A 23,191-nucleotide genomic window follows, 5' to 3' on the forward strand; every position below is an offset into this window, starting at 1 on the left:
AAAGAGCTTTAGTTATAGTGGATCACTTAGAATACACCAACGAACTCACACAGGGGAAAAACCACAGATACTTTAATAAACTTTAATAAACCGCATAGGTGTTTTTTACCTTTCCTTCTATGCTTCCTTGCAATACTGATAAAATCTAACCACCCCAATGCTTTCAGCCCCAGAAGAGGAGCTCCCCTTGGTGTCAGGGGAAGGGTCCAAGGGAGCATCTGGAGCCCTGCCATTCCTTCTGTCCCTGGCCCCTTCCCCTCCTCTCTCTGCCATCCCTGGGCCACTCCTTACTCTATAGCAGGAGACTGGATCTGTCTGTGATGGTGAGATGTCCTGGCCGGTTGAAGGACCACTTCCTGTTTTCTGCAGCTCTATCCTGCCTTCTCATGGAAGCTGGAGTCATGAAGCAGGGGAAGACTGAGCACACCTAAGGGTGGCGCGGGGGGTGGGTGGTATTCTACTTAACCTTTCCCTGTCTGCTCCTTTTCTGGATCCAAATCCCCACACAAAAAGAGGCAGTGTGAGGGCACAATCAGTGTTATGGAGCTGCACCGAAAATCATTGCTTTGTGACCGTAAGAGGCCCTTCTCAAAAAAAGAAGCATCAAGAGAATTTAAGCTACACAATTTAAAACAAACAGATAATTACAAAAAAAGAAAGCAGTCTGGTGCCACATTGCGTAGGAGTTAGTTTACACACTCTTCCTGGGGCTGCCTTTGAAAAGAGCTCAGAAACTTCAATGGCTCAAAGAGCTGCAGACACATTACTGACCAGGGCTGGCTATAGGCAGCATAGGACTCCTATATGAGAACAGCTCCGTCTGCCTAATTGTCTGTTCCTGGACACAATCAATGTTTCCACTAGAAGAGGAAGATAGATTTGGAGTGCCGCATTTTCAAAAAAGATGGACACACGACAAATTATTTGTGGAGCTGAAGGGCATGCCCATGTGCCTCATTTGTGGTGAGGCCCTCTCCGTCCTGCAGAAGGCCCACCTGCAGAGGCATCACAGGACAAAAGCACATCCAGTACGAGGAGTTCCAAGGGCAGCTGCACCAGGAGAAGGTGAAGGCGCTGAAAACGGACCTGTTGGGTAACCTGTGGCCCCTCCAGATGATGTCAAATTGCAACTCACGTCTTCTTCAAATTGCAACTCACGTCCTCAAAATGGTTCAGCCTCCACCATCTTTACTGCAGTCAACTGAAGGCAACCAACTGTGCCCTGGGCCCCACGATCTTTTTCACTGCCAATGAAAACTAATAAATGAATAGGAAGAGACGCTACCCATGTCACACTGACATAAACACCTTGCGTATGAACTTCGTAAAATAACGAAAGTGTACTACCCCTCCCCCGCTCGCTCTACCCGCCTCTCAATTCCCCAGCCTTACACTGTATACAACATTAAAGTCTGTCTGTCTGTGAATTTTTATGATATCCAAAGTAACAGAGTAGCTTATAGTTAGGAAGCAAAATAGCTATTCTAGTTGATAGTTCCTTTTTACAGACTATACAGCGGCCAGACTCTTGCTATTCAAAAGAACTTTACTTTCATAATCATATAACTGAGGAGAATAGAAGAGGAGTCTGTAACCTGAAGTGTATGTAACCTGAGGTACCACTGTACAATATTCTGCTTATTCAAACACGGGCACGTTCTCCCTTGAATTCTCTTATAGTTTATTATGAAACGTTTTTCTTTCACATGAGCAGTATTGTCTCTGTTTCTGCACAGGTTTCTGCTTATTAACATTTAGTGGCCGCCAGGACCACATAACACCGGTCCTGAGAGATCTGCATTGGCTCCCAGTACGTTTCTGAGCACAATTCAAAGTGTTGGTGCTGACCTTTAAAGCCTTAAACGGCCTCGGTCCTGTATACCTGAAGGAGCATCTCCACCCCCATCGTTCAGCCCAGACACTGAGATCCAGCGCCGAGGGCCTTCTGGAGGTTCCCTCCCTGCGAGAAGTGAGGTTACAGGGAACCAGACAGGGGGCCTTCTCTGTAGTGGCGCCCACCCTGTGAAACACCCTCCCTTCAGATGTGAAGGAAATAAGCAGCTATCCTATCTTTAAAAGACATCTGAAGGCAGCCCTGTTTAGGGAAGTTTTTAACATTTAATGCTGTACTGTTTTTAACACTTGATTGGGAGCCACCCAGAGTGGCTGGGGAAACTCAGCCAGATGGGCGGGGTATAAATAATAAATTATTATTATTATTATTATTATTATTATTATTTAGTGATCTTTCTCTGTTTCACTTCAGACAGATCACACTGACACACTACAGTTACAGTTGCTCCAAGATAATTCAGTGGGGCCTCTTCTCAGTTCATTCTCTTCTGGATCAGTGCCTTAATCTTTTGTAGATTCTGTATATCAGAGCATAGCCATTGAGGTGTCCCCAGATGTTGTTGTCCAGTTCCCATCAGCTTCAGCCAGCAGGGCTGGCAGTCAAGGATGATGGAAGCTGTAATCTGGACCTCACCACCTGGACTCTGCTGCCCTATATCCTTCCCATTGAAACAACCGTGAAAATAAATTTTGGACGCTATAGATTTATCCTGGTCTGGTGCATGCAATGTCTTTTGTTTTGCAGCTGTGTGATTTGTGCTCATATTGTATTGTGGTGGCCATTGGCTATAAACAATAAAATTTATAGATACTGTTATGTACTGAGTTGAATAGGATCCAAACTGTAGCAGTCTGATTGGTCCTAGAACAATAGGATCCAAAAGGCAGCAGTCTGATTGGTCCTAGAACAATAGGATTCAGAATGCAGCAGTCTGATTGGTCCTAGAACAATGCAGCAGTATGATTGGTTGGCAGGAACCACCCAATCCTGCTCCAGATAGAAGTGAATCCACAACCTGATTGGCTTACAGTAGAATTCCAGAATTAGCCAATCATGTGCAGCCCATTGTGTAAATAATGTATATAAAGCAGATACTGTGAGGGGACAATCATTCATTCCTCCTCACCACTATGAGCTGAATAAAGAGCATGAAATCACTTTTGGCCCAGCAGCAGCCCCGGGCCAGAATTCGCCGGCTACACAACCCGCAAACATGAACTGTCGGCCCACAAGGGGTGCCTGTTATGGGGAAGCAGAGTCGTTGTTCCCCAGCCCCTCTGCAAAAGGGTCCTCACAGCCCTACACGAGACACATCCAGGGGTAGTAAGAATGAAGGCCCTTGCCAGGAGTTATGTGTGGTGGCCGGGGATCGATGGAGAGATAGAGGCCTGGGTCAAACACTGCCAGGCCTGCCAAGAATCCCGCCCAGATCCCCCAAGGGCCCCAGTCCAGTCCTGGGAGTCCGCCCGAGCACCATGGTCACGCCTGCATGTGGATTTCGCTGGCCCCTTTCAGGGGAAAACATTCTTCATAGTGGTGGACTCCTACACCAAATGGCTGGAAGTCGCACTGGTACCGTCCACTTCCACGTCCGCAGCCATCCGGGTACTACGCAGGCTGTTTGCAACCCACGGGCTCCCTGACACTCTCGTCTCAGACAACGGGACTGCATTTACGTCAGGAGAATTCCAAACCTTCACAGCGCAGAACGCCATCCGCCACATCCGTTCGGCGCCGTTCCACCCTGCCACCAATGGCCAAGCAGAACGCATGGTGCGGACCACCAAGGACACCCTTCGCCGCATGACGCAAGGGGACTGGGAGTACCGCCTTGCCACATTCCTTCTAGCACAGCACAGCACCCCCAGCTCAACGACTGGCCGGAGCCCCGCTGAACTACTAATGGGTCGGCGCCTTGCAATCAGATTGGACCGCCTTCACCCCGATAGAGCTCAGGATGAGGTAGTGGTGGGGGAAGGCAGGAACCCCCGGACCTTCGAGGCCCAGGACCCAGTGTACGCAAAGAATTTTGGGGCAGGCCCAGCATGGGTACCCGCCACAATCACCAGGGTCACTGGCCCCGTGTCGTACGAGGTGCTAACGGATGGGGGGCAATGCTGGCGCCGCCACTGCGACCAGATACGGCGACGATTCCCGGGAGAAAACCAGGAGGAGGACAGGTCAGAGGAGTCCCAAGGGAACAGCGGGGCAGTGAGGCCCATAGAGCAGGAGGGGCCAGCAGGAGAGGCAGAATCAGTAAATACAGAGAGGACCCGGGAGGCCGAAAGGACACCGGAACCAGAACCACGACTGAGCGAGCCGGTTGCACCAGACCAAACAGCCGCATCACAGCCAGCATCCTTGGAACACGAGCCAGAACCCGGAGCCCGGACCAGGGAACACCCCAGGCCACAACGCACACGTAGGCCGCCGGCATACCTTGAGGACTATGAATGCGACCTCCCGGGCAGGACTGGAACTTAGAGGGGAGGGGTGTTATGTACTGAGTTGAATAGGATCCAAACTGTAGCAGTCTGATTGGTCCTAGAACAATAGGATCCAAAAGGCAGCAGTCTGATTGGTCCTAGAACAATAGGATTCAGAATGCAGCAGTCTGATTGGTCCTAGAACAATGCAGCAGTATGATTGGTTGGCAGGAACCACCCAATCCTGCTCCAGATAGAAGTGAATCCACAACCTGATTGGCTTACAGTAGAATTCCAGAATTAGCCAATCATGTGCAGCCCATTGTGTAAATAATGTATATAAAGCAGATACTGTGAGGGGACAATCATTCATTCCTCCTCACCACTATGAGCTGAATAAAGAGCATGAAATCACTTTGCGACTCTGAGTATATTTCAGATACAGTAGATTGAACTGCAAAAATAAGTAATAAAATAAGAAAATGTTTTTATTTTTTTGGTCCTCACTCCAAAATGGTGTGTGTGTGTCTCCTGGTGTTTTTGGTTATATTGGGGGTGGGGTGGGGTGGGGGTTGGAGAAGTATAAGGCCAAAACCACTCCCCTCCTCTGCTAAATGGATGCAGGAGACCAGAGGCAGCGAATGAAAAAGCAGGGAAAGAGAAACCCTCCAAGTGCCACTGTTTAGAATTAGAGAGGCCGTCCTGGTTTCTGATTTGATCCCAGAATATTCCGCTTTTCCTTAGGGTGTCCCTATTTTCATTGAAGAAATGTTGGAGGGAATGGAGTTATCCAACCCCTGGCCCTCTGAAGGCAATCCTGTATAGGAAAGTTTTTTAATGTTTAATGTTTTATTATGTTTTTTATATAAGTTGGAAACTTCCCAGAGTGGCTGGGGCAGCGTAATAAGATGTGCGGTGTATAAATAGTAAAATGTCCCTATTTTCATCAGAGAAATGTTGGAGGGTTTGGAAAGGTCGGTTGCTGGAGCTAAGTGATTGCATGATCCCAACCAGCAGAGCTGGGAACTGGACTGCCTCCTCCAGCTACCCATTCGGGCTGCAGGCATAGCTGTCAATCTTCCCTTTTTTTGCGGGAAATTCCCTTATTCCAGTGCCATTTCCCGCTGCTATCCCGGATTGTTAGATATCCTGTAGACTGTCCCCGGGGCAGGTGAGGCTGCTGATCCCTTATTTTCAAATCTGAAAATTGACAGCTATGGCTGCAGGGTGGCATCGTCCCAGCTTTCTGAAAATATTTGCTGATAAGGAAACCAGTGACTGCACATCGGATCACAAGGAGACTTATTTGTGCAACATTCTGGATATCCGAGAAGATGCCAGGTAGATTCCAATGATACAATAAATTTTGAGGGACAGCGCAAGGGGGCGCATCCAGCCTCGCAGCCTCCCAGGGCCCAACCCACAGCCAGCGAGCTCCGATGCTCAGAGAGGCAGGAAACGGGGCCAGCCAGGGGGACTCGGGAGCGGCTGCACTTTCCTGTCCCCCGCCGAGGAGAGCGGAGGAGCAGCGGGCGGTGGCCTGGCGAGTTTCCCCGGAGAGGAGCCGGATTCCGGTGCAGGGACGGAGCGAGGAGTCCGAGGTGCAGGAGGCGGGGGGGGCAGGAGGAGGAGGAGAGCACGCGCGTCTGGCAGGATCAGGCCCCGAGTCCAGCCAGAGGCTGCAGGGCGCCCCCCAACCGGGCAGGAAGGGGAAGGGGCGCAGCTGAGGGGCAGGGCATCTGCAGGAGGGCACAGGGGCAAACATCTCTGGCTCAGGCTGGCACGGACCCTGCCGGAGACCCTGGGGAGCTGCTCCCTTCAGTCCTGAGCTCAAGGGGCAGAATGAGGGGTCCAAGGCAGCTGCTGCTTCGCGATGGACGATGCATATAGTCGTCTGATGATCAGCGGCGTACCTGGGGCTTTTGCCGCCCCTCTCCCTGTCCCTCAGCAGGGAGCCCAGCCCATTTCGACGGTCCTCCCCACGGGGGAGAGGGAAGGGGAGGCAGGGGGGAATGGAAGAGCACTGCAGCGGGGGTGGGGGTGGCTCTTACTTTGCAGCCCCCTGACACCCTTTGCAGGCCACTACTCCTGCCCCCCCTTCCTCTTCCAGTGCCATTGAAAAATCTACCGCCCTCCTTCGTGAATTAGTCTGATCGCCTTTGAAAGCTCTCTTTGCCACCACCATCACCGCATCTTCTGGCAATGATGTCCATCCGATTCATTTAGCAAGGAAATGGCTTCTTTTGCCTGCCCCAAATCAAGGTACACTGTGCCTTTATTAGTCAGGGCTAATAAAACAGCTGATAGATCCATTCCCAGGAGAACACGTCTGAACTTTCCCCCAAGCTATCAAAGCTAGTGTGTCTGCGTGTAGATAAGTGAGAGAGCCTTAAAGCATGTTTTGTTAAAGGTTTTATCTCCCACCTTCCCCAGTAATACGGCTGAGTTTTCAGACAAAGAGTTGAAGTGGGTGACGGTTTTGAGAATGCAGAGGAAAGGAGGATTCTTAAGAAGAGTGGCACATGTAAATGAATAAAAACGTTGAAGACAGTATTGTAAAAGACTGAGGAAGGCGAAATTGAAATTAGCTATTCATTTTCAGATTATTACTCATTTCTATACTGCTTCATATTTTTAAGGGAAAAAACAAAGTAATTAGAGAGAAATTTCGTTGCAGTTTATGTCCATAGGATGTTGAGAACATTAACTCTGTAGATCCAGGAGTTCTCTCCTCCTGATAGTCCCAGATTTGATTGTTCTTTCTGATAAAGGAGGAGGAACAAAACATTTATGGGCTTAAAGCTGCATTGATTCTGGAGGCCACATTCCAGTGAGCTCTGTGGCCAATGTATGCACATGCATGCGCACTCATAAAAGAGATGCAGACCATAAAGTCACATGCACACACGCCAGAGGTGCTGCACGCACTCACCAGACATGCCATCTAGCATACATACAAGTCTTGCAAACACAATCAGCATGTTTAGACCTTCCAACCCCAGTTCTGGGGTGGGGAAAAATAAGAGCACAAGAAGACCCTGCTGAATTAGCAATGAGATCTGTGGAAAAAAGACCCTTCTGATTGTTCTTTAGAAATCCTCTTTAAAGAGCAGCCAGAGGGATCATTTATCTCCAGATCAGGGCTTCTATCCCATTTCAGCACTGTGCTGATTCCTGCTGACATTGGAGTTTAAAGGATCTCTCTAAGGGCTCTTTAAGGGACGCGGGTGGTGCTGTGGTCAAAACCACAGAGCCTAGAGCTTACCGATCAGATGGTTGGCAGTTTGAATCCCCACGACGGGGTGAGCTCCCATTGCTCGGTCCCTGCTCCTGCCAACCTAGCAGTTCGAAAGCACGTCAAAGTGCAAGTAGATAAATAGGTACTGCTCCAGCGGGAAGGTAAATGGCGTTTCTGTGTGCTGCTGTGGTTCTCCAGAAGTGGCTTAGTCATGCTGGCCACATGACCTGTACACTGGCTCCCTCAGCCATAAAGCGAGATAAGCGCCGCAACCCCAGAGTCATCCGCAACTGGACCTAATGGTCAGGGGTCCCTTTACCTTTACCTTTAAGGGCTCTTTAGACATCTCTCTCTCTCTCTGGGACAGACAGAGAGGTTCATCACATGATGAGACCAAGAGATGGAAACCACAGGGACTAGCAGGCCACATGAAGTGGGTTATTTGGTTTTGTTGGTCAATATTCCTTCTCTTTGTTTGTTTCTTAGGCTGTGCAGACACCATACATTTAAAGCACGTGTCTTCCCCCAGAAAATCATGGGAACTGTAGTTTATTGCTACAGTTCTCAGCACCCTTAAGAACTTGGGTTTCTTGGGTGAAGTCATATACTTTAAATGTTAGGTTGGTCTGTCACAGCCTTAACCCTATAGAAAGATCTGTTGTTTCTTTTCCAACATGCTAGAAGTTGCAGCCAGGATCAGCATTCCCTGTCCACTGAACATGCTCAGTCCTCTCACTGGGTTGTTTTTGGATTTCCCTCCCACTGCCTTGGTTCTCCCACCCCCAAATATTATTTGTACTTCCATAAACCTTGGGGTTTCCCCAAGTCTGGATAACTTCTTCTTGTGCATGGGTGGGGTGGTTTGGGTGACATTGTCATTCACAGCCTGAACATAAGAATTAGGAGTAATAATATATTTCAAAAACCGACTACAGTGGAACCTCGGGTTGCAGACATAATCCATTCCGGGGGCTCATCTGCAACCCAAAGTTTCCTCAGGCCGAGGCACTGCGCATGCGCGCTGTGTGGTTTAGCGCTTCTGCGTATGTGCGAGCGTCGAAACCAGGAAGTAACCCAAAGGTAAGCAGAAGGTTACGTAGCCCGAAGGCAATGTAACCCAAGGCACCACTGTAATGGTTAAAAAATATGCTTTTGTTTTTATTCTTGAGTTTTATTCTATACTGTTACTTTACTTTGTGTTGATTTCCTTTCCAGCAGGGCAGCGTACAAATGGAAGAGCAGAGGCCAAGGAGACCCATTCAAAGGGCGAGACTGGAATCCAAAGGGAAAAAATCTCCTGCGGACCAACTTGGGACCATTAGGGATCTTCTGCCTCGGGCAGATTTACATCAAATTAAGCAGGAGTCAGAGGAGGAGGAGCCACAGCAGCACTGGGATGCCCAGTGGCAGGATTTCCTGAAGACGATGCAGCCCCCTCGTTCACGGTGGGAAACCCCACAAGCTCCCAGTCCTCCCCTCTCTGGGCATGGTGTCCTTCCGGCCTCCTTCAGGGGAGCTGCGGATGCCAGTCGGTGGCCCAGTGGGAGAGCAGGGGGGACTGACCAGACCCTGCCAGACCTGAGTGGGGAGGCACACGAGGAAGGAGGGGAGCAGATTTCCTCTGTGAAAGTGAAGGAGGAGATCCTGGACGAGGAGGAGGAAGACGCCAACATGAGGTCGGAGATGGAGCGGCAGAGCTTCAGGCGGTTCTGCTACCAGGAGGCCGAGGGGCCCCGAGAGGCCTGGCTTCGGCTCCAGGAACTTTGCTCCCGGTGGCTGAAGCCAGAGAGGCGCACCAAGGAAGAGATCATGGAGCTGCTGGTCCTGGAGCAGTTCCTGACCATCCTGCCTGCGGAAATGCAGAGCTGGGTCAAGGGATGCAGGCCAGAGACCTGCGCCCAGGCGGTGGCCCTCGCTGAGGACTTCCTGCTGCAGCTGCAAGACACCGAGGGGCTTCTGGGAAAGGTAAGTGCCTTCCTCTCACCTGGGTCTCCAGCATCTCATGGTCTCAGGTCCAGTGCCTCTAGACATGGAGGTTCTGTTTAGCTATAGCAGGCACATCCAAAGCCCGTTTTAGGAGCCTAATCCGGCCCACCGGTCAGTTTAATCCAGCCCCCAGAGGCAGTTCCTTCTCTGGGTTCTAAAAAACGTTCAGTAAATTTGGGGTAAGATCCTAAAAAAAAGCTCAACAACTTCAACCCTAAAAAAAGCTCAAGAACTCATGCATGTTCACTTCATCAAATCTGGCCCCCTTTGGAAAAAGATTGGGCACCCCTGAGCTATAGTGACAAAGATTCATTGACAGGCCCATCCTCCTCACTGCATTTCTCTCTAATCCTTAAAAAAAGGCTAATTAGAGCAAACATCTGGAGGCATTCAAAGCATCTTCAGGGGACTTTGGTTTTCATCAGCATAGCAGCTGTGGCGAAGGAGGTTTCCTTCCTATCACCGCCGTCTTCCTGATCTACATTGCTCCCCCACCCTGTCCATAATGCTGTTTGCTCCCCAGTGAGGGGGGGGGGAATCTAGATTTTTCTTGTGGTTTCAACGCTCCCATCTGCAGTGTAAGATTGTTGTAATGTTTGTTGAGATGATGCCCATGTTCAGGACAGGTGATTGTACCTTGGCTTATTAAACATGGAAAGGAATAAGCCATTTATTTATACAAGATCAGTGGGACTCACTTCCTGGTAGGTGTGTATAGGATTGTAGTCATTGAGATGCTGTTTATCGAAATATAGCAGCGTCTCTGCTAATCTGCCTTCCAATGTGTTGTGGGGGTTACTGGGTTGTTTTTATTTTGAATGTATTTTGAATGTATTTTTTTGAATGTATTTTGAATGTATTTTGAATGTATTTTTTGTCCTGGGACCTGCGGTATACAAATTTTAAATAAATAAATCTGGATTTGCACCCGTGTTTCTGTTCCAGGTGTCTTGGCCTGCAGAAGATCTTGCTAATTCCCCAAAGTCTGAACAAGATCTGTTAGACACAGCAAACATTCATCTCTCTGCAGAGGCTGAGGAGGAGAGCGAAGAGGAGGCCAGCTTTCTGGGTAAGGGATAGGGGTCTGGATCCTCTGGTCGTTTTGCAGTTTCTGTGGCGAAATTATCAGGCTGCTTTTGACAGTGAAAGCTCTGAAAAAGCCACTTCCCAAACTAGCACCTTCGAGGGATTTTGAGCTGCAACTCCCATCATCTGCAGCCAGCATTACCTGAAGGGATGAATTTGGGAGAATGCTGTTGTGGGGGGAAAGCCCAACTTTCACCCTCCTTTTCTGAGACCCAGATGTGATATGCAGTGCCTCTTCACATTTATTTACCGCGCATGGTTTTTTTTTTGTTAATGCAAATAACATTTTCAAGGGGTGGGTTGTTGTCAGCTCTCCTGCAGCTGCCGTTTGCATTGGGAGGAAAGCCTTGAGTGGCACCCAGGTCTCTGCCCTTTAGATCTCTCATTCCATTTCTAGAGCTTGATACAACATGGAGCAAGTGGCTGTTCTGGTTGACTAGTATAGGCTGAGCATCATCTAGAAAAGGGAGAGCTTTTCTAGCTTCAGTTGCAAACTGAAAGGCCTTAAGATGCCCTTTGCCATGTTCCTTTTTAAAATTGATATATTTTATTTAATGCATTTTGTTTATTAAATTTCCTTCTAGAAGAATATAGTGTTATTAGTAGTAGCAGCAACACCACAGGAAGCTGTCTTTTATCAAAGTCCATTGAGCTCAATATTGTCTACTGTACGCTGACTGGTACCAAACCTTCAGGCTTTCTGTCAGCCCTACCTGGTGAGGTCAAGAAATTAGCTGTTATTGTTTCTTTGACCCTGCCATCCCTCTTGCGAGAGGCCAGGATGGCAAACAAAGCAAAGTTAAAACCACAATGCGAAATAAAATACATATAAAATTCAATATGCCAGTGAGCCGTAGATTGTACAAATAGTACTACCTTCTTTGGAAGCCACAATACAGTTGTCCCATTGACAAAATAACAAAGTGACAATCTTTTAAAGTTTTCTTCTCCATAAATTTTACTGCCATCAACTAATTCATAAGCACAGTTTATGTAAATATGTGTTACATGCTTGCATGGAGAAAGAGGAAAGAGAAGTATTAAATTAAATTGCATGTTGTTAGGCTTAGTTATAGAAAGGAAACAAGGAAGGGCCATAGCTTAGTGGTAGAGCAGTTGTCTGGCATGCAGAAGGTTCCCAATTCCCAGCATCTCCAACTGAGGCTGAGAATGTCCCCTGTCCAGATAATTGTTTACAATGTTCTTTTAAGTAACTTGTACACTTCCCCTATTCTTTATTCTATTTGTTATCTTCTTGATCTCTGATCTTCCCAGTCATTTTAGCCATTTCAGCATAGTCCATCATCTCTGTCAGCCATTCTTCCTTTGTAGGTAGTTTATCTTCCTTCCATCTTTGAGCAAGTAGCATTTGCACAGCTGTCGTAGTGTACATAAAACAGTCTCTTCCGCTCCTTTGGTATTTCTGGACCTAAAATTCGTAGTATAAAAGCTTCTGTTTTTTCCACAAATATTCTGACTCATTATAAGGAAGCTTCCTGTGTTCCTAAATGAGTGTGGCAGTATAAAATAGCTTTGATAATTGATCCAATTTGCAGCTTTGAGGGTTTTTCCTCCAGTGTGGAGTAGAGGTGAGTTTTTGATTCTCTCTTTGTTCCGGCAGGCAGCGACCAAGCGTATGAGAATGGGGGCGAGTCCTTCCCCTTCGAAAGGCACCCACAAGTGGGCATCAGTGGAGTGTCCTTGGCAAGACTCAACGGGAAATTTTTCCAGGTTTGTGGGTTGGGAGAGATGCCAGGCGATCAACAGAGTCAAGACAGCCACCGGGAGAACTCAGCAGAGGTCCAAGCTTTTCTTTGTGATGAGAGCAACAGAGGAAGCACCTTCCCCAAGGGAAGCCAGAAGGCGAAGAGGAAAAGGACAGGCCCTGACTGGGGCAGCGTTTTACGCCGGAGCTTTGATTTCCCTCGGAATCAGAAGATGCAGAAGCTATACACGTGCACCTACTGCGGGAAGATCTCCAACAACAGTGCGCACATGATTATCCACGAGAGGACCCACACTGGGGAAAAGCCGTACAAGTGCTCAGAGTGCGGCAAGTGCTTCAGCACCAACTGCAACCTTATGAAGCACACGAGGGTCCACACGGGCGAGAAGCCGTACAAATGCTCGGACTGCGGGCGGAGCTTCAGCGACAAGGCCTCCCTTATCGTACACGAGAGAACCCACACGGGAGAGAAGCCTTATGAGTGTCCGATGTGTGGGAAAAGCTTCACCTCCAGCTCCAACCTCATCACACACAAAAGGGTGCACACGGGGGAGAAGCCGTATAAGTGCTCCGAGTGCGGCCAGAGCTTTGTCCACAGGCCCCAGCTCGTCATCCACATCCGGACGCACACAGGAGAGAAGCCGTACGAGTGCCTGGAGTGCGGCAAGAGCTTCAATCAGAAAGCAGACCTCATTATACACGGGCGAACCCACACCGGGGAGAAGCCGTACGAGTGCGCGGAGTGCGGGAAAAGCTTCATCTCAAGCTCTTACCTCCGGAAACACGAAAGGCTTCACACGGGGAAGAAAACCCAAGCCGGGGAAGAAACCCACAAGTGCAGCTACTGCAGGAAGAGCTTCATCAGCCGGTCCAAGCTTCTCATCCACGAGAGAACGCACACGGGAGAGAAACCCTTTGAGTGCGCCGAGTGTGGGAAAAGCTTCAGCACGAGCTCCAACCTTGTCAATCACAAGAGGGTGCACACGGGAGAGAAGCCCTATCAGTGCACGGATTGTGGGCAGAAGTTCAGCACGAACTCCAACCTTGTCAACCACAGGAGGGTTCACACAGGCGAGAAGCCCTACGAGTGCTCGGATTGCGGGCAGAGCTTCGGCCACAAAGCATCCCTTAGACGACACAAGAGAATCCACTCGAGAGAGACCACCTCCTGAGTGCTTGCATTGCGGACAAAGGTTGAGACCTGCTCTTCTCACAGGCTCGTAGGAAGCTGCCTTATACCAAGTCAGAGACCATGGGCCTGTCTAGCTTAGGAAGGGCTGTTGTAGAGCACCTGCCTCGCTCGCAGGTGGTCCTTGGTTCAATCCCCGGTGTTGCCAGGTAGGGCTCTGACTGTCTTGTCTGAAACCTTTGAGAACCACTGCCAGGTCACTGAGCTAAATGAACCAGTGGTCTGACTTGGTATAAGGCAAGTTCCTATTTCTAGCTCAGAATTGGGTGCTTCCAGATGGGTGTTCACGGTGGGATAAGTGCTCCTCACCTTATGCCAGCCCATATCCTCGCCCAACCCCCCATTAGTCCAGATTTACCCTTTTCAGGAACTTTAAAAAAGACCAAGCTGTTGTCAGTGACCCGTTTGCAATGGCTCTGAACCTGTAATATTAACACCCATCCTTGAATCACCCATTTTTCACACACACTAGCAGTGGCTCTGCAGGGATTCAGGCACCTTCCTGGCCCTGCCTGGAGATGTCGGGTATTGATCCTGGAACTTGCAGGCAAAGCAGTTGCTCTACCTCTGACCTTCCCAGCTAGAACAGGCCTAGACTGCCTGCAAATCTTGCAGGGTCAGATTTTGAGCTTGAACACCAGGGATTGACGATGGTGCTTTAAATGTAAATGCTGGAAGAATTCATACTGGGGATCTCTTTTAACGGTTAAAGCAAATAAAGACAATTACTGACCTCTCTCATCGCTTAGACTCTAGGCCGGGGTGGGGAACCTCAGGCCAAACGTGAACCTTCAGGTTTCACTGCCTGGCCTTCATCATCATCATCATCATCATCATCATCATTTATTATTTACACCCCACTCATCTGGCTGGGTTTCCCCAGTCACTCTGGGCGGCTTCCAACTGAATATTAAAAACAATACAGCATCAGACATTAAAAACTTCCCTAAACAGGGCTGCCTTCAGTTGTCTTTTAAAAGTAAAATAGTTATTTATTGCCTTGACATCTGCTGGGAGGGCGTTCCACAGGGCAGGCGCCACTACCGAGAAGGCCCTTTGCCTGGTTCCTGTAACCTCACTTCTCGCAGCGAGGGAACCGCTAGAAGGCCCTCGGCGCTGGAACTCACTGTCCAGGCTGGATGATGGGGGTGGAGACGCTCCTTCTGGTATACAGGACCGAGGCTGTTTAGGGCTTTAAAGGTCAGCACCAACACTTTGAATCGTGCTCGGAAACGTACTGGGAACCAGTGAAGATCTTTCAGGAGTGGTGTTATGTGGTCCCGGCGGCCACTCTCAATCACCAGTCTAGCTGCCACATTCTGGATTAATTGCAGTTTCCGAGTCACCTTCAAAGGTAGCCCCACGTAGAGTGCATTGCAGTAGTCCAAGCGGGAGATAAATAGAGCATGCACCACTCTGGCGAGACAGTCTGTGGGCTGGTAAACAGCTGCCCTGGACACAGAATTGACCTTTGCCTCCATGGACAACTGTGAGTCCAAAATGACTCCCAGGCTGTGCACCTGGTCCTTCAGGGGCACAGTTACCCCATTCAGGATCAGGGAGTCCTCCCTTCCAGCCCGCCCCCTGTCTTCCAAGAACAGTACTTCTGTCTTGTCATTATTCAACCTCAATCCGTTAGCTGCCATCCATCCTCCAACCGCCTCCAGACACTCACACAGGACCTTCACTGCCTTCACTGGTTCTGATTTAAAAGAGAGGTAGAACTTTCCCCAGGCCGCTCCCCTCACTGGCTCCTGCACCTTTCACCAGAAGCATCCAGATCTCACAGGCAGAACACGAGGATGTAAGAAGTAGCCTTATTCATCGAGACTGGTGTTATGCATTCTGACAGGCACGGGCTCTCCAAGCTTTCAGGTGGAGAGTGGGCCTTCCACATCACCTGCTGGAGATGAGCCTTACGTGGACAAATTGTGCTCTACAACTGAGCTATGGTGCCTTTTGAAAAGGTCCCGCATTGGGTTCCTGGAATCTCCCATTAAAAAAAATATTTGAGAGCGCTGTAATTCTGGGACAATGGAACCAATGGCCTGACCTGGTCAGTATAAGTTGGCTTCACGTTTCCCCCATGGAAAAGGGGGGGGCATGAAGATGGTGCAGACAGGGCCTCTCCTGACCTGTGAGCATCTCCGTCACATGTTGTTTAGCAGGTGTTGGTGGCCATCCGTCATGGATGCTTTGCATTGCAGGCAGTTGGACGAGAAGACCTTTGAGATCCAATTCTGCAATTCTGTGTGCCCCCTGTTCCCCCTCACTTGTGAATGGAGCCCTTTCTAGGTAGGGTCGGGAAAGACTCTGTGCCTGAAACTATGGAGAGCTGCTCCCAGTCAGTGCAGACAATGGGGGGGGGCAGTTGTAGCTTAGTTTGCATGCAGAAGGTTCCCACACCCCCATGAAGGACTGGGAGAGACCACTGTTTGAAACCCTGAGGAACCGCTACCAGTCAGTGCAGACTATTCTGAGCAACATGGACCAGTTTGGGTCACATCTAATGTTCCTAACTGAACTGGCTCTACATAACTACTAGCTAATGTTATTAGGGCGTACAAACAGCAAAGGCTGTTGAAGATGACACTTAATTGCCCCTCTGTGGGACATCTTTCTTCCCTGGGTTAGGGAAACAACTCTAGCATTTAAAGAATTCACCAATAGTTAAGTGAGGTGATCATCTACTGAGGACATAGTGTAGTATTCCTAACCTATGACTTAGAATTATTTTGATTTAAATAACAACAGTAATGATAATTACTACATGAGGCTTGTCTGTGTTTTTTCCTCTTTCTGTCTGTTTAAATAAACTTCGTTGATTTTGTAAAGCTGTTTATGTTTTGTTTATTGTTATAGTCCTATTGTTTTGGTGGGAAATTAATTGGGGATAAGTTAAGCAAAGAGGCTTATGTTAAATTGTTTTTGTTGTTTTTTTATAAAACAGCAAAACTGGAGTAAAATCCATGGTTTGGTGTTCAGGGCTTCGACCCCACCTCTTACATGTACACAATTTCTTAGGTAAAATACTGAATTATTTTCTTTCTTTTTTTTTGTAAATTTATTTATTTGAGTTTTTCAAATCAATCAACATGCAGCACTTTATGAAGCTGGAAAATGAGTGGCTCCTGTATAGAAATGCCACTGCCATTAGACATTTGACAGTGGAACAGAGTCTCTCAGGAGGTGAAGGACTCTCCTTCAATTGAGGTTTTGTCTGGGTTGGGGGGAAGGGGACAGGGACAGGGAGAGACAGCCCTACAGTAAGAAAGCCTAAAGGTGATTGCAGACAGTACTTTCTCATCACGTGAGTCATTCAGATCCAGTTTTTATGGATGCCTCTGTAATTGGTGAGTTCGGCTGCCACACATTCCATTTGGAAAATTGCAATGGCTCATCCATTTATTGCTCACAACAGGGCACAAAGCTTGACAAATGTTTTGGGGTTGGGCTGTTTTCGCTCCTTTCAGTCATTTTATCCCCTTTTCCATTCTGAGCATGTGCACAGGTATTTTTATACCTATGTGCGCACATTGTTATTTTTTTTAAAAAAACAAAAACAGAAAATTTTTGAGAGAAGAGCAAATGTATTGTTCCTCTCCCATTCTCACAGTCCCAGGGAGGGTTAGTAGTTCAGGGGCAGCACACACACTTTTTATGCAGGTGGTCCTGGACCCCTGCTTTGGAATTGTAACATGAACCGAAAACAAGAATTCAAGAAGGCTGATACAGTGGTACCTCGGGTTAAGAACTTAATTCGTTCTGGAGGTCTGTTCTTAACCTAAAACTGTTCTTAACCTGAAGCACCACTTTAGCTAATGGGGCCTCCCACTGCTGCTGTGCCACCGCCGCCGCACAATTTCTGTTCTCATCCTGAAGCAAAGTTCTTAACCTGAAGCACTATTTCTGGGTTAGCGGAGTCTGTAACCTGAAGTGTATGTAACCCGAGGTACCACTGTATTTTTCCTCACTATTCTGTGGTATGAAAAAACCACTCTGGATCATCTCAAAGACTCTTATATTGCAACATTTTGTGGCCAGGCAGGTAACACTGGGAAGCCCATAAGCAAGGCACGACGGCTATAGCATATTCCCATTGCGACTTCTTAGCAACTCGTACTTAAAGGCACGCTGCCTCTTAAGGCCGAAAGCTACATTTTCCTTGGAGTAAGACCAACTGAATTGAATGGGGCTTACCATTTCTATGTTCAGTAGAATCGTACAGGATTGCACTGCAAACTTCTGACACATTAGTTCTGAGTGCAATATAGCTGTCATCCTTTTTCTTTTTTCTGTTGGAGGTCCTCCTCAAACAGCAGAGCAGCATGGCTATAGGTAAGTTTTGTCCACAATTAATTTGTTGATCTGTAAGGCGGGTGGCACTGTGGGTTAAACCACAGAGCCTAGGGCTTACCGATCAGAAGGTCGTGGTTCGAATCCCCGCGATGGAGTGAGCTCCCGTTGCTCGGTCCCTGCTCCTGCCAACCTAGCAGTTCGAAAGCACATCAAAGTGCAAGTAGATAAATAGGTACCGCTCCGGTGGAAAGGTAAACGGCGTTTCCGTGCGCTGCTCTGGTTTGCCAGAAGCTGCTTAGTCATGCTGGCCACATGACCCGGAGGCTGTACGCCGGCTCCCTTGGCCAATAAAGCGAGATGAGCATCGCAACCCCAGAGTGGTCCATAACTGGACCTAATGGTCAGGGGTCCCTTTACTTTTACCTTTAAGGCAGGGGTGGCAGAAACTTTTTTTTGTTTGAGAGCCATTTTCCTTTCTGGGCAAACATCCGTGGGCCAGGGATGAGTGAAGCCAGAAGTGAAAATGGGCAGATATTAACTTTTCTACACTTATACCTCCTTTGTGTCTTACATCCAGGGAAGCAAGAGGCATGATCAGAGTTCAAGGACACATTCCAGCCAGGCAAAAGCACTCGGGATGCCTGGAGAGAGTTCCCAGGGCTAGAGAAAGGTCTGCAGGGCCACATTCAAAACTTCCAGTCATCCAACTCCAGACAGAGGCTAACAATGGCTGAAAAGAAAACTATACAGAACAGGTATATTGAAAACCTTTAAAAAGAGAGAGGGAGAAACCAACAAACAAACTAATATCAAAATCACCCCAATGCAATACAAATTTTACTAGCTGCACACAATATTTCCGGGTGTTTTTTTTTTTCTTTTTAGAAGCAGCTATTTTGCTTCTCTTGTTTGTAGGCACCAGCGCTCCAAAATAGGTGAATAAATATTTGGATCTTCTAAGGAGCCAACACCAACCTTTTGGATGCTCGGGCCCAGAGTCCATCAGATTTCTCTAGAGCAAGATAAAACGTTGGAACATTAGTTCAGCACCCATATGTTCAGCAGTGGAGAACGGTGCCCACTGTGACTGGTAGCGGGAAGGCAAGGAGGCCAACAGTAGGTGGAGCCAGAGCCCATGATAGTTCTGGTTTTGTCCCTATCCTCCCTGCTGAGTTTTGGATAATCTTCTGGCTGTTGGAGAGTGAGGTTAGTGCTCCATCTGTCTCCAATGAATTTCAGCAACTAAACTAAATATTAATATGGTGGAATCTAGCAATGACTTAATTTCTATCAAGGAATTTCAAGAATCTATCTATGAGGTCTGCTTTCCATGTGCAATGAATGGAATGTTGCCTAGAGATAAAAAACCCTGTATAGTTTCACTTTTTTTTTTAATCTAGTAGCCATTGATCTCCAGCATAAACTATTCACACAGTCTAAATTTATGAAGCTTTCACTCCAAACTCTTCTTCACAGACATCCTAAAGGTTCACATGTAGATTTTCTGTTACGGAAACAGAGGGAATAGTGGACATTTCCTCCCGCGTTTGTATGGTTTCTCTCGTGTGTGTACCCTTTCGTGTTTCTTACAGTCAGAGCTAGAAATAAAGCTTTTCCCGCATTCATAGCACTCATAAGGCTTTTCTCCTGTGTGGGTCCTTATGTGCTTCGTAAGGGAGGATCTGTGACTTAAGCTTTTCCCACACTCAGGGCACGAATACGGTTTCTCTCCAGTATGGGTTCTCTGGTGTGTGATAAGGTTTGATTTCAAATTGAAACTTTGCCCACAATCAGAGCATTTGTAGGGTTTCTCCCCTGTGTGGGTTCTCAGGTGTTTAGTGAGGGAGGATTTATCGCTGAAACCTTTCTTACAGATGGAGCACACATATGGCTTCTCACCAGTATGGATTCTCCTGTGTGTAATAAGGTTTGACTTCCAATTAAAGCTCTGTCCACATTCTGAGCAAGTATAGGGTTTCTCCCCTGTATGTAACCTTTTATGGTTTATGAACTGATAGCCTGTGCTAAAGCTTTTCCCACACTCAGAGCATTCATATGGCTTTTGCCCAGTGTGCTTTCTCTTGTGGATAACAAGGTCTCCTTTCTGATTAAAGCTTTTCCCACAGTCTGAGCATTTATGAGGTTTTTCTCCTGTGTGGGTCCTTCTGTGCGTAAGGAGATGTGATGCCTGACTGAAGCTTTGCCCACATTCTAAACACTTATACGGTTTCTCTCCCGTGTGGATCCTCTGGTGTTTACCAAGGATTTTCCTTTGACTGAAGCTTTGTCCGCACTCCCCACACTTATATGGTTTCTCCCCCGTGTGGATTCTGACATGTGAAACCAGATTCCCTTTCTGACAGAAGCTTTGCCCGCACTCTGAACATTTATACGGTTTCTCTCCCGTGTGTATTCTTTTGTGTTTTGTGAAGTAAGATGTGGTATTAAAGCTTTTCCCACACTCGGAGCACTTGTATGGTTTTTCTCCAGTGTGGGTTCTCTCGTGGACAAGAAGGTCTGCTCTCCTGTTAGCAATTTTCCCACAGAATGTGCATGTGTACAGCATTTTCTGATTCTTAGTTAGATCAACGTCCTGACAGAAGTTCTTTCCACACTCTGAGTCCATCTGTATCGCCTCATGCCTCAAGAATTTATCTTGGAAACTTCCTTTGCACGAGCCACTGTTACCTTCCTCACAAAGTAACCTGTATTCTGGCATTGTCCACTGACGGTACTCCTGCTTGGATTCTTGAACTGCAGGGATCTCGTCCACCTCGCCACCCAGGAAAAACACCCCTTTAGCTCTTTCCAAGGATATTCCACTGGTGTCAATTTGCTTAAGTGGAAAAGCCTCCTTTACGCTCTCCCACTCTTGGCCTACTGGAAGAAACAGAATAACGGCATGAGTTAAACCCTGTACTGGAGATAGAAAAAGTTTTCTCAAAGGAATAAAGTGAATTACCCAATCCTCCACTCTTAAGACTGAGTTTTTCCTGTAAGTGATGTAGCCAAAAAGCTACCATCCACACATCAACAGGCTCAGGGAAACCCAAAGGTGTGCAGAAATACAAGCCTTACAAATGTGTCCTGAATCTTCCAGCATTCAGGTTGTTGAATGTCCCTGAGTCATAGTGTTGAAAGAGAGGGAGAAAAACTTCTGCCTATCAGAAGCATCTAGAAGTTTCCAAATAATACTAACTTTCAGGATTCAAATCCTTACCCAGCAAGCTGGCCTCTCCGCAACCCTCCTCCTTGACTTCCAGAGGAATTTGGCCCTTCACAGGATTTGAGATTAACTTGGAGTAATCAGCTGCCACGTCTTCAACGGATCCTGGTGGCATCTGAAATAGAAAGGGAGGTGGGGAGATACAAATTAGAAAGTCTGCATCAATGCCAATAATTCTGATTTCTCGCAATCACCACTCCACCCAGCACTGAGGGAACAACCATGCAGGACAAGCTTCGTGTGGCTGTGTCAAGTCCCTATAAAATTGAGATTTATTGCACAATATAGATGGGCAGAAGGGGAAGGTTGAATAAATCCTGGTTGCAAAGCTTCCCAGAGTGGGCTAAATTACCTCTGGGGCCTCCATGGCTCTTTGGCCGGTGAATTCCTTGAAGTAGCTGCTGACAGTGTCCTCGTCCTCGTCCTCCAGAATCTCTTCCTTCACTTTCACTGAAGAATCTAGGCTCTCTCGGCTGAGGCCTAGCCGGGTGCTAGACATGTCCCCTCCTCTGTGCTCCAGGCTGCCCTCAGCTCCTTCAAAGGAGACCTGGAATCCCTCAGCACCCTCTCCTGAGGTGGGCTCAAGCAGCCGTTGAGTTTTCCTCTGGGACTGAGGGGCCGGCAGGGTCTCCATGAATCCTGGCCACTGGCCTTCCCAGCCCTGCTCATTCGGTTCTTGCTTAACGGGCTGTGGAGCAGCCCCCGTCAGTAACTCCCTGGTGGCTCCCATTTGAGGGATGTGGGGTTTGCCTCTTCCTGCATCCAATCGCTTGCTTGGTCCAGGTCCTGGTGGTTCATGCACTTCCATTTTTTATTCTCACTGAAGCTCCTGGACTAGAAAAGAGAGTTTGCATTAAGAAATGCAGACGCTCGGGTGGGGATTGAACCTGGAAACTTCTGCCTGCAAGGCAGGTGCTCTGAGTTGCTGTCCTCCCCCTACATCTAGAGAGCCACAGGTTCCCTTCCCCATAAGCTTAAGGCTGACACTTAGTTAGAGAAACCTTGTTTTCTCTCCAGTGTTTTTGCATCTCTTAGCTTTGCTCCTTTCCCAGTTCGAAAAGGGCGCATTGGTGCACAGACAACCCGCAAGATCTGGGTCCTTTGCATGTCTTCTCCCTGTTTGCAACCCTGACCGGCCAATTGCAATCCCGTCCCTTTTCTGCCGTTTCTCTCCCTCTTTCACCTACCAGCTGATCTCTGCCTTTCCGCTTCATCCCCTACTCAACTTACCTCTCGCTACTGTTTCCAGTGCTGGGGATTCAGATCCCTGGAGCCAAAGTCTCCTAAGGCAAAATACCCCCCCCCGCCCCCAGCTATTTATTGCACCAAAGCTATGGGGATGGGCAGGAACAGGAAGTCAATGCCCCTCCAAGACGTACCCAGCCCTTGCCTATCTAGGAACGGGAGAGTTGTCAGTTTAACTCTTCCCTTCGACACAAAGATTATTCCTGGCATTGCACACCTTTTACTAATGGGTGGTGGGGAGCAGAAGTTTTAGACTAACCCCTTTTGATTCATAATAAATGTATCCTCTCCCTTAGCCTCCATCTCTCCCTATTTCTGTATCTGTAGGCGTATTGCTATTGTTTACTTATTTAATTTGCAGAGTTTTGTACAGCATCACATATCCTAGCAAATACCAACTTAAAAAATACATCGCAGTGTGAGTGTCGTGTGTCCACATGTTGCATTCAAGTGATGCACAACCAGTGTACTTGTGAATAAATACAAGAGGAGTGTTCACATGTTACATTCGATGAGTGCACAATCTGTGCAGTATACCTCTCCAGTGGCGTAGCGTGGGGGGTGCCAGGGGGGCCGGCCGCACCGGGCGCAACATGGGCGGGGGGCGCGCTCGCACTAGCAGCTCTCTGCCCCTACTAAAATCCACGGGTTAGGGAGCCCGCGCTCGCTCGGCTTGGCGAGGAGGTCGCGGAAGGGGGAGAGCGAAGCCTTCTGCCGCGGGCAAAAAAAGGAGAGGAAGCCGGGTGGGCGGGCGGGCAGGCTGGCTGGCGGGGGTCTGGCTGCGCCTGCTGCTGCCGGTGCAGGGCAAGGCAAGCAGAGCGAGGAGGAGAGAGAGGGGAAGGGGGGGGGAAGCAGCTAGGAAACGCTGCGGTGTGGAGGAGGAATCAATTAAGGAGAGAAAGCGAAAAGCCTTGG

The 23,191-nt window shown here is 48.2% G+C and overlaps 2 protein-coding genes across 9 annotated transcripts in view; one reads left to right on the forward strand and one right to left on the reverse strand.

Annotated features, from left to right (window-relative positions):
- LOC308469342 (uncharacterized protein) overlaps positions 1 to 16,340 on the forward strand; it is an 86,185-nt gene extending 69,845 nt beyond the window's left edge. For 3 of the 6 annotated variants that reach the window (XM_080991643.1, XM_080991646.1, XM_080991648.1), the window contains 3 exons: positions 8,735 to 9,484; positions 10,451 to 10,574; positions 12,213 to 16,340. In XM_080991643.1, coding sequence (XP_080847769.1) covers positions 8,735 to 9,484; positions 10,451 to 10,574; positions 12,213 to 13,489 — 2,151 coding nt within the window. In that variant the 3' untranslated portion in view covers positions 13,490 to 16,340. Of the gene's footprint in view, positions 1 to 5,687; positions 5,883 to 7,276; positions 8,600 to 8,734; positions 9,485 to 10,450; positions 10,575 to 12,212 lie in introns of those variants that run through there. The other 3 variants (XM_080991644.1, XM_080991647.1, XM_080991645.1) reach the window with 3 other exon arrangements.
- A 2,839-nt stretch (positions 16,341 to 19,179) lies between these two features.
- LOC308469539 (uncharacterized protein) lies at positions 19,180 to 22,370 on the reverse strand. 3 transcript variants are annotated; one of them, XM_080992139.1, is made up of 4 exons: positions 22,262 to 22,370; positions 21,384 to 21,865; positions 21,026 to 21,146; positions 19,180 to 20,682 (listed from the first exon to the last, which is right to left on the reverse strand). In XM_080992139.1, the coding sequence occupies exons 2-4, from the start codon at positions 21,837 to 21,839 to the stop codon at positions 19,313 to 19,315; spliced, it is 1,947 nt and encodes a 648-aa protein (XP_080848265.1). In that variant the 5' UTR covers positions 21,840 to 21,865; positions 22,262 to 22,370; the 3' UTR covers positions 19,180 to 19,312. The 3 variants fall into 3 exon arrangements, with proteins under 3 accessions (XP_080848265.1, XP_080848263.1, XP_080848264.1); XM_080992137.1 differs by having other exon boundaries at positions 19,180 to 20,685; XM_080992138.1 differs by having other exon boundaries at positions 19,180 to 20,685; positions 21,384 to 21,860; positions 22,262 to 22,360.
- Positions 22,371 to 23,191: the final 821 nt, after the last annotated feature.

The sequence above is a fragment of the Podarcis pityusensis genome (assembly GCF_964106645.2).
Source record: "Podarcis pityusensis genome assembly, chromosome: 2".
NCBI classification, from domain to species: domain Eukaryota; kingdom Metazoa; phylum Chordata; class Lepidosauria; order Squamata; family Lacertidae; genus Podarcis; species Podarcis pityusensis.